This window comes from Notolepis coatsorum (genome assembly GCF_963971535.1).
Source record: "Notolepis coatsorum genome assembly, chromosome: 6".
Classification (NCBI taxonomy): Eukaryota; Metazoa; Chordata; class Actinopteri; order Aulopiformes; family Paralepididae; genus Notolepis; species Notolepis coatsorum.
In genome coordinates this window covers 85009474-85034702 of record NC_140170.1, presented here as the reverse complement: position 1 = coordinate 85034702, position 25229 = coordinate 85009474, and the positions used below count along the sequence as shown (strand labels likewise).

At 43.2% G+C, this 25229-nt stretch overlaps 1 protein-coding gene across 3 annotated transcripts in view; it reads right to left on the bottom strand.

The window, feature by feature from the left end:
* The window catches only part of LOC311231069 (macrophage-stimulating protein receptor-like), a 66291-nt gene that overhangs the window by 16449 nt on the left and 24613 nt on the right, over window positions 1–25229 (bottom strand). For 2 of the 3 annotated variants that reach the window (XM_084317539.1, XM_084317540.1), the window contains 9 exons: window positions 24157–24317; window positions 16231–16366; window positions 14502–14638; window positions 6331–6510; window positions 5648–5747; window positions 3742–3960; window positions 2698–2844; window positions 1262–1418; window positions 41–130 (listed from right to left, as the gene is read on the bottom strand). In XM_084317539.1, the coding sequence (XP_084173665.1) occupies window positions 41–130; window positions 1262–1418; window positions 2698–2844; window positions 3742–3960; window positions 5648–5747; window positions 6331–6510; window positions 14502–14638; window positions 16231–16366; window positions 24157–24317 (1327 nt within the window). The remainder of the gene's footprint in view (window positions 1–40; window positions 131–1261; window positions 1419–2697; window positions 2845–3741; window positions 3961–5647; window positions 5748–6330; window positions 6511–14501; window positions 14639–16230; window positions 16367–24156; window positions 24318–25229) is intronic. The other variant, XM_084317541.1, reaches the window with a different exon arrangement.

Genomic DNA, 25229 nt, shown 5'->3' with positions numbered 1-25229 from the left:
GCAATAGGGATTTCTGGATGAATTAAATGTGACATCTCACCCCGTCTGTAGTCACCTGTTGGTGACAGATCAGGATCGCTTCGGAACCGGCTCCGAGACGACATCCTCGATAGATTGGACTCAACTTTGGCTGAAAAGGTTTGATTCATTGAAAAAAAATTTAACTTACCATAAACTTTTAAAAACATACAGTGAGTGTGAAGGCATCCTTGGTCAGGTTTATAATATTTGGAGCACAATATACATTCTTCATTACATAATCATCATCTTACATCACTATGGGCTTGCTATTGAAAATCCAGATAGAAAAACTAAATAATTATTTATGGTGAAAATGAAAGCCATTTGTTATCAATGGCTGCATCGTTTCAGCATTGGACTGGTTGACAAAAAGATATTTGATGTAAATTGAGTGTCTTTGAGGAACTCATTAATACATTCAAAGCCAACACAGTAGAAGTGCTGTTGTAAATGATTATCTTTTAAATTAGTCATTCAAAAACTCAAGTCATAAATTAAACAGACCTTTATTCTGGACAATAAGCAAAGATTTCTTAGAAAAAGAGGCTTCAATATATATTTAAATCTAGTGCTTACCAGAGGTGTGCCCAGCACTTTTCAGGAAATGACTCATTCAGCATGAAAAAAAGCATTAAAGAAAATCGACAGAAACAAATTCTTCAGCAACTTAAAGGTGAGGTAGGCAATTTTGGAGAAACAAGCAAGACTGAGCTTAAATGTCCAGCTGGAATAGAGCAAGTTCTGCAACACTTATCAAGCCTGGCGCTGTGCGCTAAACTCCCAGAGGCACAGGCAGCTTCAAGCTGGATTTTTCCAAAGAAATAACAACAATATTTCTCTGCCTCTGGCAGGCGGTTTTGTTCACTGTGTGTATTCTTCGATAAGGAACACAATGGTGATGTTTAGTTTTCTGATGCAACCTCGAGAACACCACTTGGCAGGCCAAATAAATCTGATTGGTTCTAAAGGTTCAGGCCACCCTGAGATTATTAGGCTTAGATTACAGGGCATGATGGGAGAGTCACAGGGACAAGCGTTTTTTTTTCTCAGTGTGTATGATTTATTGGTAGCGGTAGGGATATAAAGAGAAATTCACCACATAGTACTAAAATGGTTCTAAACAATTTTGTTTGCCTACCCCACCTTTAAGATCAAACCGACTGCTTCGTCCACTAAGAGGGGGCGGTCCTAATAGTAACCCAGCAACACACAGCAACAAACGGAGCTTCGATTCGCTCACCTTTCTTCTTCTTCCTCAGGTGGGTCATGACAATAAAAGCGAGTGCGGCGCCCACGACCAGTGCTGCGAGGATGCCCAGCACGATGCCCGCTATGGTGGTGGAGTTGTTGAAGAAGGCCACTGTGCCCACGTCATAGACGTCCCCATTCACAGACACCTGCAGCAGTGGGAGGAGACGTCACTCGGCCAATAAGACACTGACTGCGGTTCCTCTTCGAGAGAAAGATTCTAGATTCTGATTCTAAGAACCAACACGACATTTAATGGTTTACTATGAATTGGACACATTGGTTACACGATTAGCTTGTTGAAAGGGATATAGTGTACTCGGGTTAAAGGGAGTTGTGATTTATTTTTCTGGACAGTTTACATGCAAACCGGGACGCCTAAATATTAAAGGCAACCAACTTGTGTCTAGCCACGGCCAACTTGCGTCTAGCCAGGCCCCCGCGGCGACGCGGCAGCAGCAGAGCGGAGCACCGTCGCGGCAGCATTATGTAGCAGTAATCCCCCCTTTTTTACCATCGACAACTAGCTCAACTGGCAGCGCTGCCTTGCTGTGGATCCTGCGGTCCGTTGGTGACAAGTTCGATTCCCTTCAATTTATTTTTTTTATTTTTTAATGTGCATTCTTTCGCCGGTTAAGTTTAGGCATGTTAACTTTAAGCATTGTTTCGGAGTTGGTTAAGGTTAAGGTTAGGCATTGTTTCGGAGTTGGTTAAGGTTAAGGTTAGGCATTGTTTCGGAGTTGGTTAAGGTTAAGGTTAGGCATTGTTTCGGAGTTGGTTAAGGTTAGAAGGGTTAAGTTTAGGCGCTGTTAAGGAGCTGGTTAAGGTTAGAGTTTGTCTTAGAGAATGGCAATATTCTTTCGGAGTTGGTTATGGTTAAGGTTAAGGTTAGGCATTGTTTCGGAGTTGGTTAAGGTTAGAAGGGTTAAGTTTAGGCACTGTTAAGGAGCTGGTTAAGGTTAGAGTTTGTCTTAGAGAATGGCAATAGACAGCCTATTTCCGCGCTGCAGCTCTCTCGCGCTGCCGCGGTCACATGGGCGTAGTGGCCAATCAGAGAAACGCTAAACACAAGTTGGTTGCCGAAAATATTCACGCAAACCCGGACACATTTTTTTATTCACACCTGCAGATGAGAGTTTTAATCATCCAAAACAGAAGACAGCAGTCCTGGCACATTTCCAATGCTTGATTCTTCTGAACTATTAGGGGTAATCCCAAGATATTATGTCAGTCTGAAGCATAGGAAATGCACAAGGACCGCTGTTGTGGATGGTTAAAACTTTTGCCACCATCTTGTTTGCCCGTTTGCTCAGAACCCGGCCAGAACTCGTACCATGGAACTCTCTAAGTAAGCTAATGGTTAGGCACTGGCAAGTATTTCACATCACTTAAATGTCAAAATGATGATTTAAAGATGGAGTTCCTCACCCTGACAGGCAGCCCCTCGCTGGGAACCACCAGACCTCTGGGGATCCTGCACGTTAGCTCATTATCCAAAACACGACCATTACAATCCACACCCCCAATGGTCATGATGATCTTCATGCACGAGTTCACTGAATTCAGCCGGAGATGCTAGAATACATTTTGAGAAAGGAAATGGCTTTAGTATTTTAACAGTAACACATTATTTAAAGGCACAACCTGTGATCGTGGGGAAAATGTGGCGGATATTCAGATATTCTTTAAGATTTGTATCTGTAGGCAGCTGGGTGGCGTAGCGGAGATTGCGCTCGTCACCAATGCAAGAGACTCCGGTCTCGACTCCCCGAGTCAGCATTGCCTGCGGCTTGGGCCAGTCGCCATTCTATCTCAATTGGCAGAGGTAGCGGGTGGAAAGTCAATGGGTGGGGATTGGACGTTGTGGACAGCGACTCCTACAGGTTGGTTGGGTGACGCCTGTACAGCAGAGACAGGAAGTATCGGGAGCAGCGTGAGCCTCCCACGCGTTACTCCTCCTAGAGTCCGCGCTGTCTGGTGAAAAGATGCGACAGGCTGCCTCCTCGTGTACCGGAGGGGACACGTGATGCAAGGCTTCTATCCTCACTACAGCCGACCAGTGGGAGGCATAGTCTAGCAACGTTCAAGACAGGGGAGGGGAGAATTGGAGGGGAGAATTGGCAATGCGAAATTGGGATGGGAAAAAAATAGAAAATAAGGAGAAAAAGTGGATAAAAATAAATAAAAATATTTGTATCTGTAGATGGAAAATGAGAATTCTGGAACCCATCATGAAGCACAATATAGGTCTATGTCAATGTTTACAAACATTACCAACATAAACATCCATGAAATACAATACATCATATTAACCTTCTTGTATCAAGCGTTCAATCAATCGACTCGAAAATAAAAACATGTCACCATCAAATTTTATGGTGGCTGGGCTACCCATAATGGGAAAATCACTGATTGGGCCTTTTTTAAGCCTAATGTGGGTAATTCAGTTCTGGGTGTGTAATGTGAACGCACATGCAATGAAACCTCATCCTGGCCCGGACTCAGGTACAATGCGCGGTCTTCGTTTTCAAAGGCGATGACTTTGGCGTCCGGGTAGTAGGTGAAATGTTTCCTGTAGAGACCACGGGATCCGTCCATGTCGAAGGAGATCAGTCCGACGTCGGACCTGTTCTCTGGGAAAACAGGGGCCAGGCACTCCATGTAGGTCGCATTCACTGCACCACTGCAGACCTGAAAGTGAAACATGCACACGTCAAATAGTGTTCGCCTTTGAGGGGCTCTGGGATCGAATCCAGCTGTCAGCGGTACCTCCGGCTTGGTCATTCGTCCTTACTAACCCAATTGGCAGTGTTAGCGGGTGGGAAGCCTGTGGGGTATGTGTCCTGGTCGTTGTAAACTGCGACTCCTACTGGTCGGTCGGGGCACCTGTTCAGCAGGGAGGGGATCTGGGGGAAATAGCGTGAACCTCCGCACACGTTACGTTCCCCCAGTGAAACTCCTCACTGTCAGGTGAAAAGAAGCGGCTGGCGACTCCACATGTATCGGAGGAGGCATGTGGTAGTTCTACACCCTCCCCAGGCCGACAGTGGGGCAATGCATGCAACAACCAGGAAGGGAATTGGCATAATGACTAAATTGGGATGGGTGAAAAATACAGAAAAAAGCCCAAAAATAAATAGAACGGAAAAAAAGTGGTTCCAACTTGACAACATAAAACGTTCTGAAGTTTATTCCCTGTTGCAGTGTTTCTTGACATAAACTGCTGGGTCCCAAGCTGTTCCCTAGCAACACAACCTGTGGAAGAGGTCTAGCGAAAGTGTATTCAACCCACGGTTTCACCTTGACGACAAAAAACCATCATAAACAACTATTCTAAAATGGTTGATTTCCTGTCAGGAACTTGAACAGGAAATCAATGGTAGCCTTACCTCTTTCCAAGCAACACATAATTTTATTGAAACCGTCTATAGAAAGAGTACTATTGGTAACACAATACATTGCTCAATTTCCCAAACGTGCTGGTAAAATTCATAGGCGATTAGATGTTCAGAGGATGGAAAGGTTTGGATGAATTGAAGTGAAATAACTGAATAGGGTAGTTAACAGTATCCAATCCAATCCACTTTATTTATAAAGCACATTTAAAAACAACAAAGTTGACCAAAGTGCTGTACAAGTCCCACAACATAAGATAAAAACATAAAAACATAGAAAATTGAATAAAAGCACACAATAAGAACAAATACAATATGTCACATAAAAAAGGCAGGTCTCGGGCGGCTATGTGGTGCAGTGGGCAAGGCGCTCACCACCAATGCAGGAGACGCTGGGTTCGAGCCCAGCTCTCCGCATTGCATTCAGCTTTGCTGGTCGTTCATACTAATACAATTGGCAGTATTAGGGGGTGGGAAGCTGATGGGTGGGGATCGGACGTTGTGGACAGCGACTCCTCCAGGTCGGTTGGTGCGCCTGCGCAGTAGAATCAGGAAGCGACGGGGGCGGCGTCCCTCCAAAGCGCAGACCCCCGACGCTGAAAGATCGCGCTGTGCAGGTGAAAAGATGCGACGGCTGCTACCTCGAGTACCAGAGGGGACTCGTGCAATGTATGGCTTCGTCCACATGGGAGAAAAATAGAAAATGGGAGAAAAAGTTGAAAAAAAAGAAGAAAAAAAAGAAAAAAAAAGGCAGGTCTCTCAAAAACTGTTTACACACCGAAAGCCAGAGCAAATAAATGTGTTTTGAGGCGTGATTTGAACACCTGCAGAGTGGGGGCCTGCCTAACATGCAGTGGTACCTCATTCCAGAGCTTTGGGGCTGCCCCCCCTAAGCTTCAGCCTGGACTTGGGAACAGCCAAGAGGAGCTGGTCAGAGGACCTGAGGGAGCATGTCTACAGAGCAGCAGATTGTGGTCACATACCCGTCTCAGTGGTTCCAGGCCGGGGTCCTTGAACTTGTACTGGACCACAGCGTTCTGCGCAGAGTTCAGATTATTGCCTTCAATAATCAATTTGGAGCCCCTTTATGATAGTAGTGAACACATTAATGTATTAACATTTCAGTCATCGTGTGTGTGTTATTCTGATGCAACAGTGGGTACATTACTCCTATTGGCATTTTATTTATACGAGCACACCAACATTATGGGAAATGCACTTACCGTCTTCTCCAGAGTCAGACAAGAAGATATATACCAATTTACTCCCTGTGCGTTCAGTAGAAAGCTATCCGGCTGCAAGCTAGCCTAGCTTAGCTTAGCACGAATTAATGGAAGCGGATATGGACCACTAGCCTAGCTGGTGGCCAAAAACACCTCTCCCGGAGTTTTAAGCTAGGTTTGTGGTCCATATCTGCCTCCTTTCATTTGCGCTAAACTAAGCCAGCTTGCAGCCGGATAGCTTTACATTTAAACGTTTTGTTTAGATTTAACAACAAGCCACAAACAGGATGGTTCTACAACCTTTACAACCTCATGCCTTTTCATTCTCGCAAGCAATCCGAAAACAATTATCAACGTCATCGGTTTGGATAATTTTCCGAACAGGAAGTGACAGCCCCCCTCCATGCATATCTCTCTGGTGGCGACGAGGGATGGCATCCTACCTGGTGAAGCTGCAGAGAGGATCAACGGTGGTTATAACAGGGTCCTTCGTGTAAAGGAACATCTTCGTGGTGGCCACCGGATGGCTGTCGATCAAAACCTCCACCTGCACCTCCCCCAACGCTGCTGTGGCCTTAGAGAGACACACTATGGAGGACGTGTTCCCACTTCCCTCAGAGACGCTTAGGAGACGGAGAGAGCAGAGATAACGCCTTGTGAATAACCAGATCGATACACATACTACAGTCAAAAGCAGGCACGTGCACACATAGAGGCCAAGGGGTGCCTGAGCACCTGCCTTTTTGAGCCTCATCAAAAAAGTGCCCATTACGCATGTGGTATAATATATAATGTTCTCATGTAAATATAGTCCCCTCCCCTATATCCCCTTACCTGTGCCCCCCCCCTCTCTGTGGAATAAGACACTCCCCTCCCCTGTGTCCCCATTACCTGTACCCCCCCCCCCCCATCTGACCTATCAAATGGGACCACACCCCCTCCTGTTAACTATATAGATCTCCTCTTGAGATCTATCCAGGCTTCTTACCTGGGTAATTTCAGCTGATCACCTGGGGCGAGAGCCTCAGCCATTCTCTCTATGTATTCTATCTGTTTGGTTAATAAACCTTGTTATTATCCAAACCTCGGTTGACTGAGACATTCTTCATCAGGATATCCACAAATATCCCACAATTGGCGTCTACGAACTTGTGACGGACTTTTTGCGTCCTCCCGGCGTGCTGTATCATTCAACTATACAGAGAAAAGTGAGTATAATAGGATGGTCGACAAAATGTATGGAAAGGAATTGAAACCTTCCCGCTTTTCTCTGTGCCAGGTGAATATTACAGAATGTTTTCAAATATTGAGATCATGGCTGAGTAGGAATAATGTGCATTAATATATCTGATCTGTATTGAGAATCGTTACCAGGGCGCGCGTGCACCTGGGTCCTTTATCAGGCGGTTCTGAGAGGATGGGTTATAGTGCTATTCCCAAAAGTTTAGGCACACAGGTTGAAGTGCTATTCCAGGTCGAGTCGGAGCCGACCAAAAGTTAAGGCACACAATACAGGTTGTTGGATTGCTACCCCAAGTCTAATTCAGACTAAAAAATAGGCAACAAGGCAAGAAACGTGGGCTTATTAGATGTGATATCCTTGAAAACGCTACTCTGTTAAAAAACGTTCTGTGATTCCTTTGCAAAGAGGCGGGAAGTAGGACCGAGAAGCTGATAGAATCATAATTAGAAATTACCAGAGTAGCGTCATAATATTCATTGTTTCAACCTCAAACTAAGCTCACAATCTTTTCCATTCCTGAAAACGATGTATTTTGGATTAAATTAACCAATTGATCAATACAGATAGCGGGAAGATGATCACGCGATGTCCTAGTTAGTACATGATTACGCGATGTCCCGGGAGTACGTAAATGTACATTAAACGGGACATCAGTCGCGGAAAGTACATTAAACAGGACGTTAGTCGCGGGTTAAGAGGCCGAGAGTATGATTAAAAGGTATATATAATCTAATATATCGCTGGTAAATTTCGAAGTCAGGTTCGGTCGTTATGATTTTAATAACGATGTGTAGTTATATATCAAGGGTATGAATGCCTTGTCGCAACAGATGTTGGACGACTAAACGTACAGCGATCCAATACAGTCAGATATACACACACGTTAACTTATATGTATTAATGTTTGTTTGTCTGTTTTAAGTCTCGTTTGTATGTGCACAAGTATTATAGGACCCGTCGCGTTGCTTTATTGAGTCAAGAACCGGCTACGGATAGCGCGACGAGCATTGAGAGACGAGTTACCGATATACAAAGAATAACATTTAAGTGCAGTTCACGGGAACAAACTAGGATAGTAATTTCCGGATTCCGCAGAACACCGGCCCACGGGAACGGCCATTTGGGGAAGTATAGTTTTATCGTTTCAGTTTGTTTACGTTTCACATATGCACAGGCGCGTTCATTCGGTAACAAAACGCTGGTATAGGAATTCCAGGCTATTGAGAGCTCGTGGAAAAATACTGTATGAATTGCAAAGCGTTATTTCCGAGGTGAATGAGAACACACGAACGTCGCATGGAGCAATGACGTGACGCTATGCGCGCCGTGAAGTTATTATTTTATATTAAACTATCCATAAGCGAACGTAAAGTGTAATGTACCCAAGGCCAAGGGTGCGTGAAATCCACGTGTAGTATATGTTTTATTTGTATATGTATGTGCGCGCTGCCATTGGAAAATGTTGAGTTGCAGTGACGAGATGCAGGTTGCACCATCCCAGACCACCGGAGAAACGAACCGAACATTGCAGCTTTCCCCGGTGAGTATAAAAATCATAAATATAGATGCTTTGATTGATTGATTGAAAGCTTTATTGACAGATTGCAGAATGGGTACAATACAGTACAGCTCAATACACACAATTGTTAAGGGGATGCAGACCAGAGAGAGACTTTAGTCTTGTTTACATCAGGGTCCCCCATTTTCAATTTATCAGAACATATTATGACATACATGACATACAGATAGTCAGTACTGCTACATCTGTACATTTATGACATACCAGATTTGCAAATTTAGTACTGTTTGTGATACAAAAGGAGTCAAGAAAAGGGAGTCATTTGACGTAGAAACTGTACATATACACAACTATCAGTTACAGCAAATTACAACTATCTCAGATCACTTGAGTGTTTATGTTGCTTTAATTTACACATTATAAGTCACATAAAGCTAATTACAATGTCTGTTTCAGAATTATAATACATCTGTGGGCGTACCTTGTAGTCCACATAAACAGCGTTAGATTAGGCTTTATAAGCTTTCAATGTTGAAAACTTGGAACACAAACAACATAGATTATGTTTAAAAGTAAGATGTTTAGGTTATATTCACTTGAGTTAATGTGTTTATCTAAAGAACCAATGAAAGATAACTAGCCCTTTCCATTGTAAGACATTTTTAAACATGATTCAAAATGTGTGGTTCCACAATCATATGATGCTTGTGTACATATGCGATATGATTGATAAATGATAACACTATCATTACATCCTAGGACAGGATGGATGAGAAATAGCTGATGTTTTGTTAAGCTCACAGACAATCAAGGAGAACCCACTCAGAATAAAAGAAAAGAGTGGAAAATTAACATGTGTTTGTATTTACAGATCTGGCTCTGAGGCGAGATGCAAAACAGTGCATGACTACACCCAAAGCGTATCACAAAAGACTGAAGCTCCAACAATTTGCATGTCAACCGAGAGACAGTGCAGAGCTGAGAGACAATCGATTGACCATTTGGAACAAATCTGCATCCAAATACCCACATGTAAATTTCTTCAGAGTGGGCACTTGGGAGACAAAACAATGCAAATGCCTAGAGAGGACTCTGACCACACCTAGAGACGACGATAGCAGACACCATTGGATGGGCACTTGAAACCCACAGGGTATGCCTACACTCTGACCACAGACTTGGTGGACCAACAGAGAACCACTTAGTTAAACATGAAATCAGACACAAATGATGATGTTGCAGTCATGAAAGTCTACCTAATTCCCATACTAACAATAACTAACCAGTTGTTTTCATCATCTCTTTTCAAGAGGCACACAAATTAGAGATATGAATTCTGAATAAAACCAAACAAAGTAGAAGTGCCTGAGATGAAAGATCAATGATGAAAACAATTTAACATACTATCCCCCTCCTTCTATTCTCTGCTTAACCACTAACTCCTTGCAAATTTCAAGTACTTTCCACGACTGCAAAATTATCAACCACCAAAATTGCAGCACAATTATCTAAATGTACAAGATATCAACAACATTGATCATTTAGCTGACACTTTTATCCAAAGCGACTCACAGGTTCTGTACGACAGGACATCAGGCAAGGCACACCTCTATCAGCTGAGTAACAATGGTCATCAAAGTGTTGAGTGCTACAGTGTAGATTAGTTTATTAGGACAAATGCATGACAGTAAGGTTAGTTAGGGTTAGATGATAAGAAATGATTGTTTTTTATGCAAAATTAACTGGCTACCTAGATTTTATGTTTTTTCCCCATGCTATGCTATGATGAGCCACACTGAGATGTGAAGAACAACCGAGAAGTCATGGCGAGGTAAGTATCTTGAAGAAGCACACCATCGTACGCAGCCTGAGATCGTGAATTGGTGAGAGGACAGGACGAGTGAGACGACGCGTGACCCGAACGTATTGCGCAGCCTCTCCTCCGCAGACAAGGCTGCCAGCAGCGAGACCTGGATGGCGACAATCCCAGGAGAAGCCCAAGAAATGACACTAGGATTAGTCTGGCGCTTCAAAACAGACTCGCTCCACTATAGACACAAACCCTTGGCTCCAGAGCAAGGAAGGTCGGCGGCGATACCGACCACCAGACGGAGTGTGTACAGAACACTCGCCAGACAATATGACCCGTTGGGATGTATTCTACCTTACACCACCAGGGCAAAGATGATTATACGAGCACTATGGGACAAGGACCAGGGCTGGGACGACCCAATACCCGCACACCTTGCCTCAACATGGAGAGAGTGGGAGACGGAACTTCGCTCACTCCCAGGTGTCAATATACGCCGCAGCTACTTCCCATCCACAGTGAGGCCAGAGACATGCGAGATTGAGCTACACGTCTTCAGCGACGCCTCCGAAGTAGCCTACGGATCGGTTGCCTATTTGCGTGCCCAAAAGATGGGAGGAGAGATACACACTGCTTTCATACTGGCTCGCTCAAGAATAGCCCCACGTAAGCAACAATCTATCCCACGTCTAGAGCTCTGCGCAGCCCTCGCAGGAGCGCATCTAGCCACGTTAATCCAACGTGAACTCACCATTCCGGTGCATAGAACAATCTTGTGGTCAGATTCCACGACAGTACTCACATGGATTAAGTCTGATTCATGCAGATACAAAGTCTTCGTGGGAGTCAGAGTCACCGAGATTCAAGAATTAACAGAAGAAGCAAGCTGGAGGTATGTGGATACCAAACACAACCCAGCTGACGTCATCACCCGGGGAATGTCCCTGGATGACCAAACCCATCACCTGCAGATGGGAACCAAAGCCCCGACCATCAAGGTGGATTCCCATGACAAGATTGTCATCCGTGTGAGAGAGAGCGTCCTACTGACTAGCCACTACACCGGCAGGCCCTCGCCCTCCATCAAGTGGTACCGCAATGACGAGGAGAGGACAGCGAAACCAGCACAACACATTCAAAAAACGCCCTGACCACCATGTCTCTGGGCCTGATGGGAGCCAAGCGTGAGCACAGTGGCAGACATGTGGTGGTGATGGAGAGCAGCGCAGACAAGTGACCCTTGACAGGGAATGGACGGCGACCAGTGAATATTCCCGACTGCATCGTCAAGAAGAGACACATAGCAAATGAGACCTGTGGACGAAGAGACTTCTGAATACACATTGTCCAAAATTGTTATGTATTTATTTACTTTTTACTGTCTTACTGCCACACGACAGGCTCACAGAAACATCAACTGAATGTACGATACGTTCAACACACAGCAGGTCACCACAGAAGGACACATCCCTGGCAGAGAACAGATGGTCAACAGCGACGCAGCAACTGTCAGATTCACAAACAAGAGATGTTTCACAAAGTTCATATGTATCAAGAAAATTATGAACTAAGAATATGATGAAATACAACCAATAAGATTGCAATAACCAATTTATAATAACAATAAGGAATGATCACAGAGTCACATTGAAAAATTATATTGTTAAACAGGGCAGAACCAGTTGGATTGTTCCAAGACACCAAGTTTGTTTTGACCACAGAACAATGCACAACGATTATCATAATCACCTTTTATATTAACCACTAGGTTAACGGTTTTCAATTTTATTTTGACACATTAGCCACTAAGGTAATGTCTATTGTATGTATTTATTTAATTTTTATGTGTTACTGTTTGGCCCTGCCACACGACCGACAGAGAACACCTTGTCAACAACGACGCAACATCATTCAGATTAATACCTTCACAAGCAGGAAACTTTTCACACAATTGTATGTATCTGCAAAACGATGAACTAGGGATGTGATGAAAAGAAATCAATGAGAAAGCATTAACAATGGTTAGTAATAATGAGCTAAAATGTATTGCTGAAGGAAGAAGTGACCACATGATCACATTACATCACATTAGAATTACTTAGGTTACAAAATTGTATTGTCAGACAAGAAAGAATCAGTTGTTTTATTCTCTCATAGAAGAGGACATGTAACGTTGTTTTGCACCTGTATGGTGAACCATTGATAGTATATGCACTAGAATTACATACAGAAGCGATGCATAAGACGTTTTATCTCCTCATTTATAGAGAAGAAATGGAGAAAATTGCCTGATTCTAAGTAAAGACCAACAAAGCTGAGGCAATCACAGATGAAAGTGACACTCAAACTCAGATTAAATACAACTGGATCCTAAGTAATTTCATCAAGAATCATCACAAAATGTGCAAAAATATATATATATATTTGTGAACAGTTTCCCATAAGCAATCATGTTAGTTTTATTAACCACCAGGTTAACGGTTTAAAATGTTTTTGTACACATTAGCCTTATGTGTAAATCCGATTCCTAATAATTATGAACACAATTTTGTTTTTTCACCCTGTGCATTCTGACCACACAGACAGTGCATGTATTTAATTGGTTTATTACGATGCCTGTATGCACAACGATCACATTAGCTCCCCAGAGTCACGACATGAACGACTGAAGGTATGCCAAGATATTTGCACAGCGATAGCTTCTAATGATTATGTTAATTGTTGTTTGATATCAGAGATGAGGACCACTCATTGATATAGGTATTTTGAGCGATTAATAAAAGAAAAGGGTGATATCTATTCCCACATCTCTGATATCAAAATAACACAGACCGCAGTCCAGTCGATCATGTCATGAATCATGTATGTAAATAATTCTATTAATCATGTATGTAAATAATTCTATTTTAAACTATTATCCCCACTCACTTTTACCTGTTCCAAACAATCCTGGTATATTATACATTAATCTCACCCACATTATAAGAAAGAAAAGTGAGTATTGTGGTATAATATATAATGTTCTCATGTAAATATAGTCCCCTCCCCTATATCCCCTTACCTGTGCCCCCCCCCTCTCTGTGGAATAAGACACTCCCCTCCCCTGTGTCCCCATTACCTGTACCCCCCCCCCCCCCCCATCTGACCTATCAAATGGGACCACACCCCCTCCTGTTAACTATATAGATCTCCTCTTGAGATCTATCCAGGCTTCTTACCTGGGTAATTTCAGCTGATCACCTGGGGCGAGAGCCTCAGCCATTCTCTCTATGTATTCTATCTGTTTGGTTAATAAACCTTGTTATTATCCAAACCTCGGTTGACTGAGACATTCTTCATCAGGATATCCACAAATATCCCACACGCATATAGACTGCCCTTCCAACTGAAAAATGTCAGGATAGAATCAAAATATTAGGTAAAGAGAGAGAGATGCCCCATATTCCATTGTCATTTGCACGGCCTCCTCACCGTGCCTCTCCGCGGACCTATATATTTTATGCATAGCGTGGGTGGTGATGATGATGATGATGATAGAAACCGCTGTTGAATGCTGGTATTACACTCATTGAGGGACACGAAGAAGTCAAGTCCGATGGGATTTGGGAATCTCAAATACAAATCGGGATTGGAATAAAAAATGCATTTATATTAAACAATACAGAATATACAGCACTTCTTGGGGTCTGTAGGGTAAGCACTTATTCCCTCCCCCCTGAACATTTATGGAGATGTATGGGCCTTTTAAGTCAGTGATAAAAGTGTCTTTCAAGGATAAGTGAGCTCCTGCACTGATTATTATAGTTCAATATTCAATATTTGATCACCAAAACCCCCCAAAAAGCATAAAAAGGGGGCCCCCGCCCGAAAAGGGCCCTTAAAAACCGTGCTTGCGTGCTACGCGCGCTCGGTTAATATATACACACAAGTGTAGTGCCCTTTTCAGCCTTTGAGCACCTGCCCCTCTAAAGTCCTGTGCACGTCCCTGGTCAAAAGCATTATTGCCACCATCAATACAGATATGTTTGCTTGTGATCCTCACCTTTGAATGAGGCAGTCTTCGCCACCGATGGCGACATTTCTTTGTGTCCCACAACTCAGATATTTCCCCGTGAGCGTAACCAACGTCCCTCCGATCTTCGGTCCATAGTCAGGCCTAAGTTCTGTTATACTAGGCTCCTGATTAGAATGGATGTAAAACACTATTAGTGTATATTACTACTTTGCATGATATAATTAATATATAATATCCCTGAATAAGGAGTATTATGAACAACCCATTAAAGACCATTTCAATTATAAATCAGACTGGCATCGTGTCAACACTCTTGATCACTATGCCTCTTTCTGGGGGAGAAGCTGGTTAGGAGTGAACAGGAGGTGGCATTTGTTCATAATCTACAACTCAAAAGGGGAATGCCACCTATATTAAGAATTCACATGCTCTTCTTGTACCCAGGGACAGTTGAGTCAGTAAATTTGTGAACATGCACCACTCTAACTATCAGAGAGAACTCTCTCTGCACCCTCCAAACTGGGATGTAATATCTGCTCCATAGACAATGAATGGGGTCTCCCTCTCTCTCTCAGGTGCAGAATGCAAGTGTGATGCTGTCAGCGGAGCAGCTGATTGACGTCTGTGGGCCAATTACTTCAGTAATATAACCCCGCCTCAGATGTCATGAGGCTGCCAGATCGTAACATCGTATTTCCCAGTTAGTCGTGTTATTCTGCTCTCTCTCGTATTGTTCTTTAGTCCATTGTGCTTAGACCGTGTCTGACTAACTCTCCTTGCCTTTCCCGGAACGTATGAGGACCTGCACCCGTTTTGATCGCTGCCTGGCTAACTACCCTGTACCTGCTTCGACCCCTGCCTGGCTGACTACTCTGTTACCGTGTATCGACGCCTGCCTATCTGACTCTCCTGTCCGGCACACGCCCCTGGACTGTACGAGTGCTTCCCCCGTGTATCGACCCCTGCCTGAATACCTGACCATTCTACATTTATTAATTAACTCAATGGGTGCCAGCCATTAGACGGGGCCCGCTGTAGTTAGGCCAGCTTTCCATTACAAACTTTCACTGTGCGTCACGTTGTTTGTAGAGCTAAATCTATATTTTATATTATAGCTATGGATCCAATATCATTGTCAATTGACAGTAAGAACCTTCCGTTCAAGATGCAAAAACTAAATAATTTTTCCATCCATACGTTCCAGTTTTATACGTTCAGAGCTCCATTCATTGTCTATGGAGCACCCCCAGATTTGACATCCCAGTGACATCACCAATTGGAAGGTTCTCTCTTTGGTTTCTAGCTTCAGGAGAGGAGTGGTGCGTGTTCACAAAAAAAATACAGACTGAACTGTTCTGGGGCACAGGAAGAACATAAAATGGGTGGCATTTCTCTTTAACAAAACAAAAAGACGTTATTAATGCCGAAGACTATCAAGTTTCAGATATAGAAATTACATCATAGTGTTACGTAGGTCACCTCAAGATTCATAAAGCACAATCTCCTGCCACTGAATGGGGAAGGATCACAGGGAAAGACTGAAGGGGCCTGCCTGAAGACGGATCAAATGTCAAATGTAACAAACATTTTTATATTTATTTTATAAAAAAAAATTATATATAGTTTTTATACAGGCCATAATACAATAGCGATCTGGAACGGCATCTGTATTTCCCCCCAAAAGTAAGCATGATCGCGAGTACAGCCGAACTACCTGGATGGACCGGTCTGATGGAAAAGACGTCATAATACTCACTACAAAATAAAAGCCCTCCACCTGGGCTTTGCCTTCAATTGAGTAGCGCCCCTCCACATTCCCCTCGTGCACTTCCACGGTGATGGTGAGACTCTGGGTTGGTGCTGGCTGCTGACGGTGAATCTTACACACCAACCTACCGGCACATTGAGTGACACAGTAATGGTGAGACCCTGGGTTGGTGGTGCCCGCTGACGGTGAATATTTCACACCAACCTACCGGTACATTGAGTGACACAGTAATGGTGAATGAATGAATGAATGAAAACTTTATTTAACAGATTGCAGAATGGGTACAATACAGTACGGCTCAATACACACAATTGTTAAGGGGATGCAGACCAGAGAAAGACGTTTGTCTTGTTTACATCAGGGTCCCCCATTTTCAATTCATAGTGACATTTATGACATACACAACATACATGACATCATGAAATTATTATGATTTTTCTGTATCCTCTCTTTCTCAGATTTTTCTCTTTTTCTCCCCATCCCAATTCAGACCCGGCGGCATGGGAGGGCATTAGGTGTCCGGGCCCGCCCACTGAGTAAGCTGTGCCCGCCCTGGTGATACATTTTTTTTTATTAAAAATAAATAAATAAAAATCTTTCGGCCAATCAAAGTCGACTATCCAAATCCTTAGTCGGGGACAGCCGTAGCGGGCACTGATGTCAACAACAACACTACTGAAGCTAGCACGGCACTCTTGTGAGAATTTGTTTTCTACCCTCAAGAACGTCTTTACAGAACATCGCCTTAGTATGCTTCATCGACGCAAGGCCAATTTAATTCAGTTGGCATTTGAGAAGGATTTAACAAAAAAGTTCAGGAATGAGTAGAGGGGCAGTGTTTTAAGAAGATTTCACTCTGTCCCCAAACGCTGCTTGCCTCTCTACTTATAATAATAATAATAATAATAATAATAATAATAATAATAATAATAATAATAATAATAATAATAATAATAATAATAATAATAATAATAATAATAATAATAATAATAATAATAATAATAATAATAATAATAATAATAATAATAATAATAATGACTTGGATTTATATAGCGCTCTTCATGACACCCAGAGCGCTTCACAGAGTCCATTATTCGTTCATACACAGTCATACCGGTGGTGGTAAGCTACAATTGCAGCCAGAGCTGCCCTGAGGCTGATGGTGAGTAGCCTGTGGAGGAATTTTGTTTGCTTTTATATGCACCTTATTTTTGTCAGTTCAGTTCAGTTTGTCAGTGAATTCAGAAGTGTTGAATAAATGGAGACTTTTCAAAGATATATAATAGAATAGAATAGAAATGTATTATCCTGAGGGAAATTTGACACTGCAAATCACTCAACATTAAACATTTAGACAGAACAAGTCACGAATGAGAATAACAAAACAAATGGCCTAAGAATAGAATAAAATGAAATAGAATAAAAATTGAATAAAAGATACAGTAAATAAATACAGTAAAAATATACTGAAGTCTACAGTAGGTGTAATATTGCACAGTGCTGTTAAAAAGTAAGGGTCAGATAAGACACTACTGGGAAGAGATAGGAGGGATAATAAATGAAATAATAGGATACGAAATACCCCAGGGAGGCCAAGTGTGGGGAATCTGTCACAGGAAGGAATCCAAGGGGAAGACAAATATTTGATTAAGATATTGATAGTGGCAGCCAAGAAAGCTTTAACTAAACTGTGGTACAAGGTAGAAGTGCAGACAAAGGATCAATGGATAGAGTTGGTAGAGGGGATACAGGAAATGGAGAGAATCACACATCTGCTGAGGCTGCAAGAAGAAAAGTTTGAATGGAAATGGGGAAAATGGGAAGAATACAGGAGGGGAAGTAACGACATCACAGAGGTTTGAAAAGGATACAAGGAAATGAATAAAAATTTAAATAAATAATGCAAATGTGGAATGGACCGAAGGACCCATGTCACACTTTTTCTTTACTCATTTTTTGTCTATTTGTTTTAATTTATGTACTGTGTAATATTGTCTATGAATGTTGTCTATGTATGTTGTTGAAAAAAATGAAAATAAAAATTTAAGTTTAAAAAAAAAATAAGTAAGAGTCCATGAAGATGGTAACTGTCACTCTGTGCTCAGTGATGCAGTGAGGCACAGTGATGCATTGTATAGTCTGATGGCTGTTGGAATGAAGGACTTCCTGTGCCGTTCAGAACTGAATTTAGGTAGTGTGAGCCTATAACATGCTCCTCCTGTCGGCCAAGTCTGTGTGTAGTGGGTGGGAGGGGTTTTCCCTGATGACCTGGAGCTTAGCAAGGTTCCTCCTCTCCGCCACCCTCGCTAGAGTCCAGCTCCACCCCAACCATGCTACTGGCCTTCCTGACCATCTTATCCAGCATGTTTGTGTCCCCTGCTCTCAGTCCGCTGCCCCAGCAGGTCTGTTATATATATCCGTTCAGTTTTTTGTTTTTGTAGAAGTGAATGTTCTTAAGAGAGAGAGAAATTAGATTTTTCAATTGCCTCTCTGCTGTTTAGTTCAGCACCATGGGCAGCGCCAAGCAAGCCACAGCGCCGCTGTCCCAGCTGAAACTTATAAAAGGGAACCTGTGTTGAAAAACCATTGTGCCCCCCCGAGAACATTTTATGCCCCCCCACTAATTTGTTTCTGCAGCCTGGTCTGTCCCAATTTAGTCGTTATGCCAATTCCCCCCCTCCCCTACCTGGTCGTTGTGCGCATGTTCCCCCTACTGGTCGGTACAAGGGAACCCTGAAGTCTACCGCATGCTTCCTCCGACATATGTGGAGACAGCCAGTGGCTCTCTTTTCACCTGGCAGCAAGGACTCTCATTGGTGAAGTGTAACGCGTGGGAGGTCACGCTGCCTTCACCACTTCCTGCCTTTCGCTGAGCAGGCGCCCAGACCTGACCTGTAGGCGTCGCTGTCCACAACGCCAGATTACCACCCACGACTTCCCTCCCGCTAACTCAGCCAAATGAGTTAGTATGACGATCGGCCCAAGCCTCTTGCATTGGTGACGAGCGCAATCTCCGCTACGCCACCCGACCGCCCTACATCATGACATTTATGACATAGGGACATACATGACATACAGGTATATAGTACTGTTACATTTGTGACATATGATATGCAAATATACAGTACTGTTACCCAGAGATCCTAACAGAAAATATATACATATGATGGGGAGGAGACTGTACAGTAGGAGGGGGTGGGTGGGAGAAAAAATATACATACGGTGGGGAGGAGACTGTCTATTAGGAAGGGGGGGGGGGGGGGGGGGGTTGGTCATTTACGGTGGCCAGTTTCGAATTGCAGCCTCCCGTAGGTGCGGTTTTGAATGTGGGTAGGGATTCACATTTTTTTACGGCTGTGGGTAGGGCGTTCCACATTGTTGTGGCATAATTGCGAAACGAGTTTAATCGCATGTTTGTGCCGAATCTGGGTTGCACATGATTTGTGGAACTCCCTCTGGTGTTGTGAGCGTGGTATTCACTGACCTTTGGGAAGTATTTCGACATGTACATGGGTACCTGAGTGGTGTAGTATGCTTACTACATATATCTATTCTATTCACATATGCTTACCACATGTATCTATTGCTATGTCCGCCCATCACAATCATGTGAGCTGTCTAACGCCTGTCCCGTCTCCCTGTCTCCCTGTGAGTGGCTGTCCCGGAGGCGTCTATTCGAAAGGCAACCGGTTCATGCGTTTTGCTAATCTGATTGGCCACTGACGTTTCTGGTCATGTGACATGTGCGCCCAATCGCGTGACGTGCCCATTTCCGCCTCGACCAGCAGCAAACTACCTAACGCCTAGTTTATCACTGGTTAAGCTCCCGTGATGATGACCGGGAGGATGCGACCCTCTCTGCGCCGCCCCCTGTCTCCCTGTCTCCGGCTGTCTCGGAGTGATGACCGGAGTGTTGGATGTCCCGTGATGAAGACCGGGAGGACGCGACCCTCTTTGCGCCGCCCCTTTGCCTCAAATAGATCCCCTATCAGCTCTATCTTTAATCTCTCAAAATGTTCAGTTGCTATCGCTATCAGCTCTATTTTTTATCTTTCAAAATGTTCAGTTGCTATCGCTATCAGCTCTATTTTTTATCTTTCAAAATGTTCAGTTGCTATCGCATGCACTTATCTGTGTTTCACTACACACATGAGTGCATGCTTACCAACTGTTCGCCTGTTTTTACTGCAACACTACTATCACCAAAATCTAAGAAGGGAGATCCCCCCTTGAATGGCCCTTCTAAGGTTTCTCTCCTCCACATTGCCTGTGGTGCATTTTTTCCTATTGCTAGGTTTTAGTGAGTTTTTCCTTACCTTCGCGTGGGGTATGTCTGGGAGTGTTGCATTTATTTTGCATTTATTTTAAAATGTTTGGACCTTATGGTGTTCTTGTTTTGTTCTTGACTTATTGTGATGTTTCTTCTTGACTTGTTTAAAGAAGACGTGTCCGGCCCATGGGGACATTAACGTGTGTTGTCGGGCCTTACAAATAAATTTGATTTGATTTGATTTAGTGTATCTTGTAGACCAGGCCCATTGCAAGTTGCTGTACTCTGTCGTTTACTCTAAGCCATCCTAGGTAGTCAAAGTGGGTGAGACCCTTAGTTGGTGCTGGCCGCTGACAGCGGATATTATACACCAACCTACCGGTACATTGAGTGACCCAGTAATGGTGAGACCCTGGTTTGGTGCTGGCTACTGGCGGTGAATCTTACACACCAACCTACATTACATCAGTGACACAGTGAAAGGGGACACACAGACTTTATAACATGAAGTCTAAATGAGTTTGCGCTGCGCTGGTCAGACTGTATGATTTAGTTGTTATGTGTGTGTGTGTGTGTGTGTGTGTGTGTGTGTGTGTGTGTGTGTGTGTGTGTGTGTGTGTGTGTGTGTGTGTGTGTGTGTGTGTGTGTGTGTGTGCGTGCGTGCGTGCGTGCGTGCGTGCGTGCGTGCGTGCGTGCGTGTGTGTGTGTGTGTGTGTGTGCACATGGATGAAAACACACTAAATCAGTCAACTCCTTTAGACATTAAGCACCCCCCACAGCCCAAATGGAATGATAAAAGAAAACAATAATAATAATATTTACTTTTTTTTTTATAATTTATTTTCTTTAAAAATGTTGGCCAATCAAAGTCGACTATACAAATCCTTAGTCGGGGACAGGCCTATAGACTAGAGACTGGCTTGAAGGCACAAATTATAGTAGATGTGTGTATTGCTCAGGGATGGGAAAGTGGTTTGTTAACTTACAGACAACTAGCTAACTCATGGACTTTCTGTCCTTCCCGGGGGTCGGGGGTCAGGGACTACAGCCCCCTCAGCATCGACAGGGCACCGGTTGAGAGAGTGAACAGTTTTAAGTACCTCGGAGCCCACATATCCGAGGACTTGACATGGACCACACACATTGACAGTGTTGTGAAGAAGGCACAGCAACGCCTCTACTTCCTCAGGCGCCTAAGGAAGTTCCAAGTCAGTCAGAAGATCCTTAAGAACTTCTACTCATGTACAATAGAGAGCATCCTGACTGGAAATATCACCTCCTGGTTTGGGAATAGCACCACACAAGACCGTAGCAGACTACAGAGAGTGGCCCGTTCAGCCGAGCGCACAATTGGAGGGGGGCTTCCCACTCTCCAGAACATTTACAACAAGCGGTGCAGGGGTAAGGCTAAGAGAATTATCAAGGACTCCAGCCACCCAAATAACTGCCTCTTTGAACTGCTGCGGTCAGGCAAGCGATATCGGAGTCTCATGGCAAGCACAGAAAGACTCAGAAGAAGCTTTTATCCCCAGGCCATCAGGTTGCTCAACGAACAATAACACTATGCAACAACCATCAAATGCACTCACAGCACACACATCCGCACACACTCACTTTAAACAATCAACCCACTGCAGCACCCACTCTACACACTTTAGAACACCTAGACACACTTTATATTTATTGGCAAAGAATTTGCACTACAACCCATACCTCAGGACACCTTACTGTAAATTGTAAATTGTACCTAAATTGTACCTCATCCCATTTCTGCTCTGCACTATATAGTATATTGTATATTAGTATATTGCATAGTATATTGTATGGTAACTCAGTTACTGCTATCCTGCATTGAACATTGTACATATGTACATACTGAACACTTGTGTCTACGTACGTGACTTCTATTTTTTACTTTTACTTGCTATACTTATTTTATTTCATACTTATCTTTTGTCTAGCACAGTCTCTGGAGCATTTTGTATAAAAGTATTCTGTACTTCTGTATGACAACTATTAAAGAAACTTGAATTTGAACTTGAACTTGAACTTGAACTTCCCGGATTCCAGATTCAGTAAAAGGCCGCAAGGAGTTGAGATAACTGACAGCTGGTCATTTCTGCCCTGTCTCCTCAGTTTCCTGGACAACGCAGTGGTTTATTTATCCAGATATTTTTGAGTGAGTGAGATTAACATCTTCATTCTTAGTAGCTACTCTTTGTTTACACAGCGCCAGCTAACGTTATGCAGCTGACTACCATCAGTTCCCTTCTAACTCTCTTATTACTACTCTTATCCTGTTCTCTCTCTTGTGATTAACAGTGTTGTGGTGATTTGTAGACAATAATCAATGTTCACTAATGGTTTGAATTAGAGCACCTCTGTAGCTTCAGCATAACGTTACTCTGTTCCGTCACACTTTGAACGTCATGTTTTCAGCCATATTTGCTGCTAGATGTGACTTCAGTTCAGTTCAGTTCAGTTCAGTTATTTTTTATTTTAGGTTTTGGACACATAACAATGATCATTCCATAAATCGTCAAAGTTTTACCAGCTGCTATTGCAGCATTGTCCAATTGTCCGAAAAAGGCTAGGGAGAAGCACTAGGCTTGTCGGGCCCTACCCCTGAAGATTTTTTTTTTTACATTTACATACATAGTACATACATAGTGCATACATGTAGTACACATTACAGTACACACATATAGTACACATTACAGTATAGTATACCTGCAATTAAGGCTGTCAAATATATCGCGTTAATATCGCGTTAACTCCCGATTCTATTAATGCCACTAATTTTTTTAACTCAAGATTAACTAAATTTTTTTTTTTTTTTTTTTTTTTTTTTTTACTAGACTTCACTCAGGTGTATTATTGATGCTCTCATTGATACTATGTTTGTTTCTGAAGTGTGTGTGTGTGTGTGTGTGTGTGTGTGTGTGTGTGTGTGTGTGTGTGTGTGTGTGTGTGTGTGTGTGTGTGTGTGTGTGTGTGTGTGTGTGTGTGTGTGTGTGTGTGTGTGAGAGATATAGAGAGAGAGGGGGGTGAGAGAGATGAGGAAGGGGCAAAAGAGAAAAAGAGCTGGGAGAGTGTGTGTGTGAGGGAGAGAGGGGGGTGTGTGATTAATCAGCCCTTGTGTGAGTGAATGTAACAAGTTCCTAACGTTTTCTTTCCCCTATTATTTCATGCACACTTTATTCATTGTTTTAAATTATTATTTTCTTTTAAGTTATTTTGTGCATCACTCTGTTTTGAATTTGATGCAAATTTGCAATGCATGAGGGTCATCCTTTTGTGTTAAATGGCTGCACAAAGCAAGCATTTGTTGACTCGCATGTAAGAGTATTAAAACTTGGAACTTGAAAAAGATCTGTTTAAGGTAAAAAAAAAATTAAAAAAAAAAGCGATTAATTTGCGATTAATCGCGAGTTAACTATGGACAATCATGCGATTAATCGAGTTAAATATTTTAATCGTTTGACAGCACTACCTGCAATATATAATAGTATATAACTTCGGTAATACTCCGTGTTAATGTAAGATTTTTTTGATGAGCAGTTGATATCTCAACATGCTTTAGTTACAAAATCTCTTGACGGGGTGCGTAGCTAGGAGAGGTGTGTATTTTATGCGTTACTCACTGGTAATCATTGCTCTTCCTTGGCAGGACAGTGCAGGGCGTCTGACCCACCCTGACGGTGTGGGTGTTGTCATTGATGGCGGGACGTAGGGGAGACTGGAACTCCCACCCGCACAGCCTCAACTCTGTCTCACCGTTGGCTGGCCCCGCCTTCGGGGAAAACTGCAAACAGAAAAATAACCATTTATTATAGCAGTCAGTGTAGAAATGGGCTTGTGAGCTAAAGGTTGCCGGTTTGAATCCCCTGATGGATTAGCTGGGGGTAAGTTAATGAAGTTATATTTCGTATGGCTTATCGCGTCCCGCTCAAGCCTATTGAGATACCCCTTATCTCCTTGTACCTACTGTACACCACCACGAACACAACTTATACACCCACACCTGACCGGGTCCCGCCTCTATGGAGGCGTAGCCTATAAGACCATGGTCCTGGTCACCAAACACCCTTCCTCTATTTTCGTTCCATCATATTGGATGCAATGCACCTTATGTAACTAGTAGTATGAAAAAGATTGGAGGAATTGCGTAATGTTGAAAGCTTACCGGAGGTTTGCGTGCCCCTGACATCTTCGAGGCATGTTTCAGCGACACGACGGGCCTATGTTGATGTCCCTCATCTGTCGGCAGCCAGATCAAGGTGCAGCGTACAAGGTTGGCTATCGAGCCGGGTTGTACAACGGTGAGCCCTGTGTCATTAGGCACGGGTATTAGTGTTAGTAATGCTGGGTTGTTGTTACACAACCATGTTGTGTGTCGGCGCCAGGGGGGGATGGTTTGGTGAACGTTCACTGCGGTGAACGGGTTCCAAACGGTCCTGCAAGCGTGCTGTTAAACAACTAATGCTAGCTACATGCTAATACTAATGCTACATGCTGAACTCTACTGCTACGCTGTTCTAATGTCTCCGCCGTGAGATGTTGTCACTTCTCCCTCCTCTTGCCCGGTTCATCAATGAAGGTCAGTCGGTAGCTGATGTGGGGGTTTTGCTGAGTCCTATTTACCTTTTTACGGGTAAATGGGTTGACAACAGGGTAGGCCGTGGCTAGGTAGCCTAGCCAGGTACGTTACCTTTGT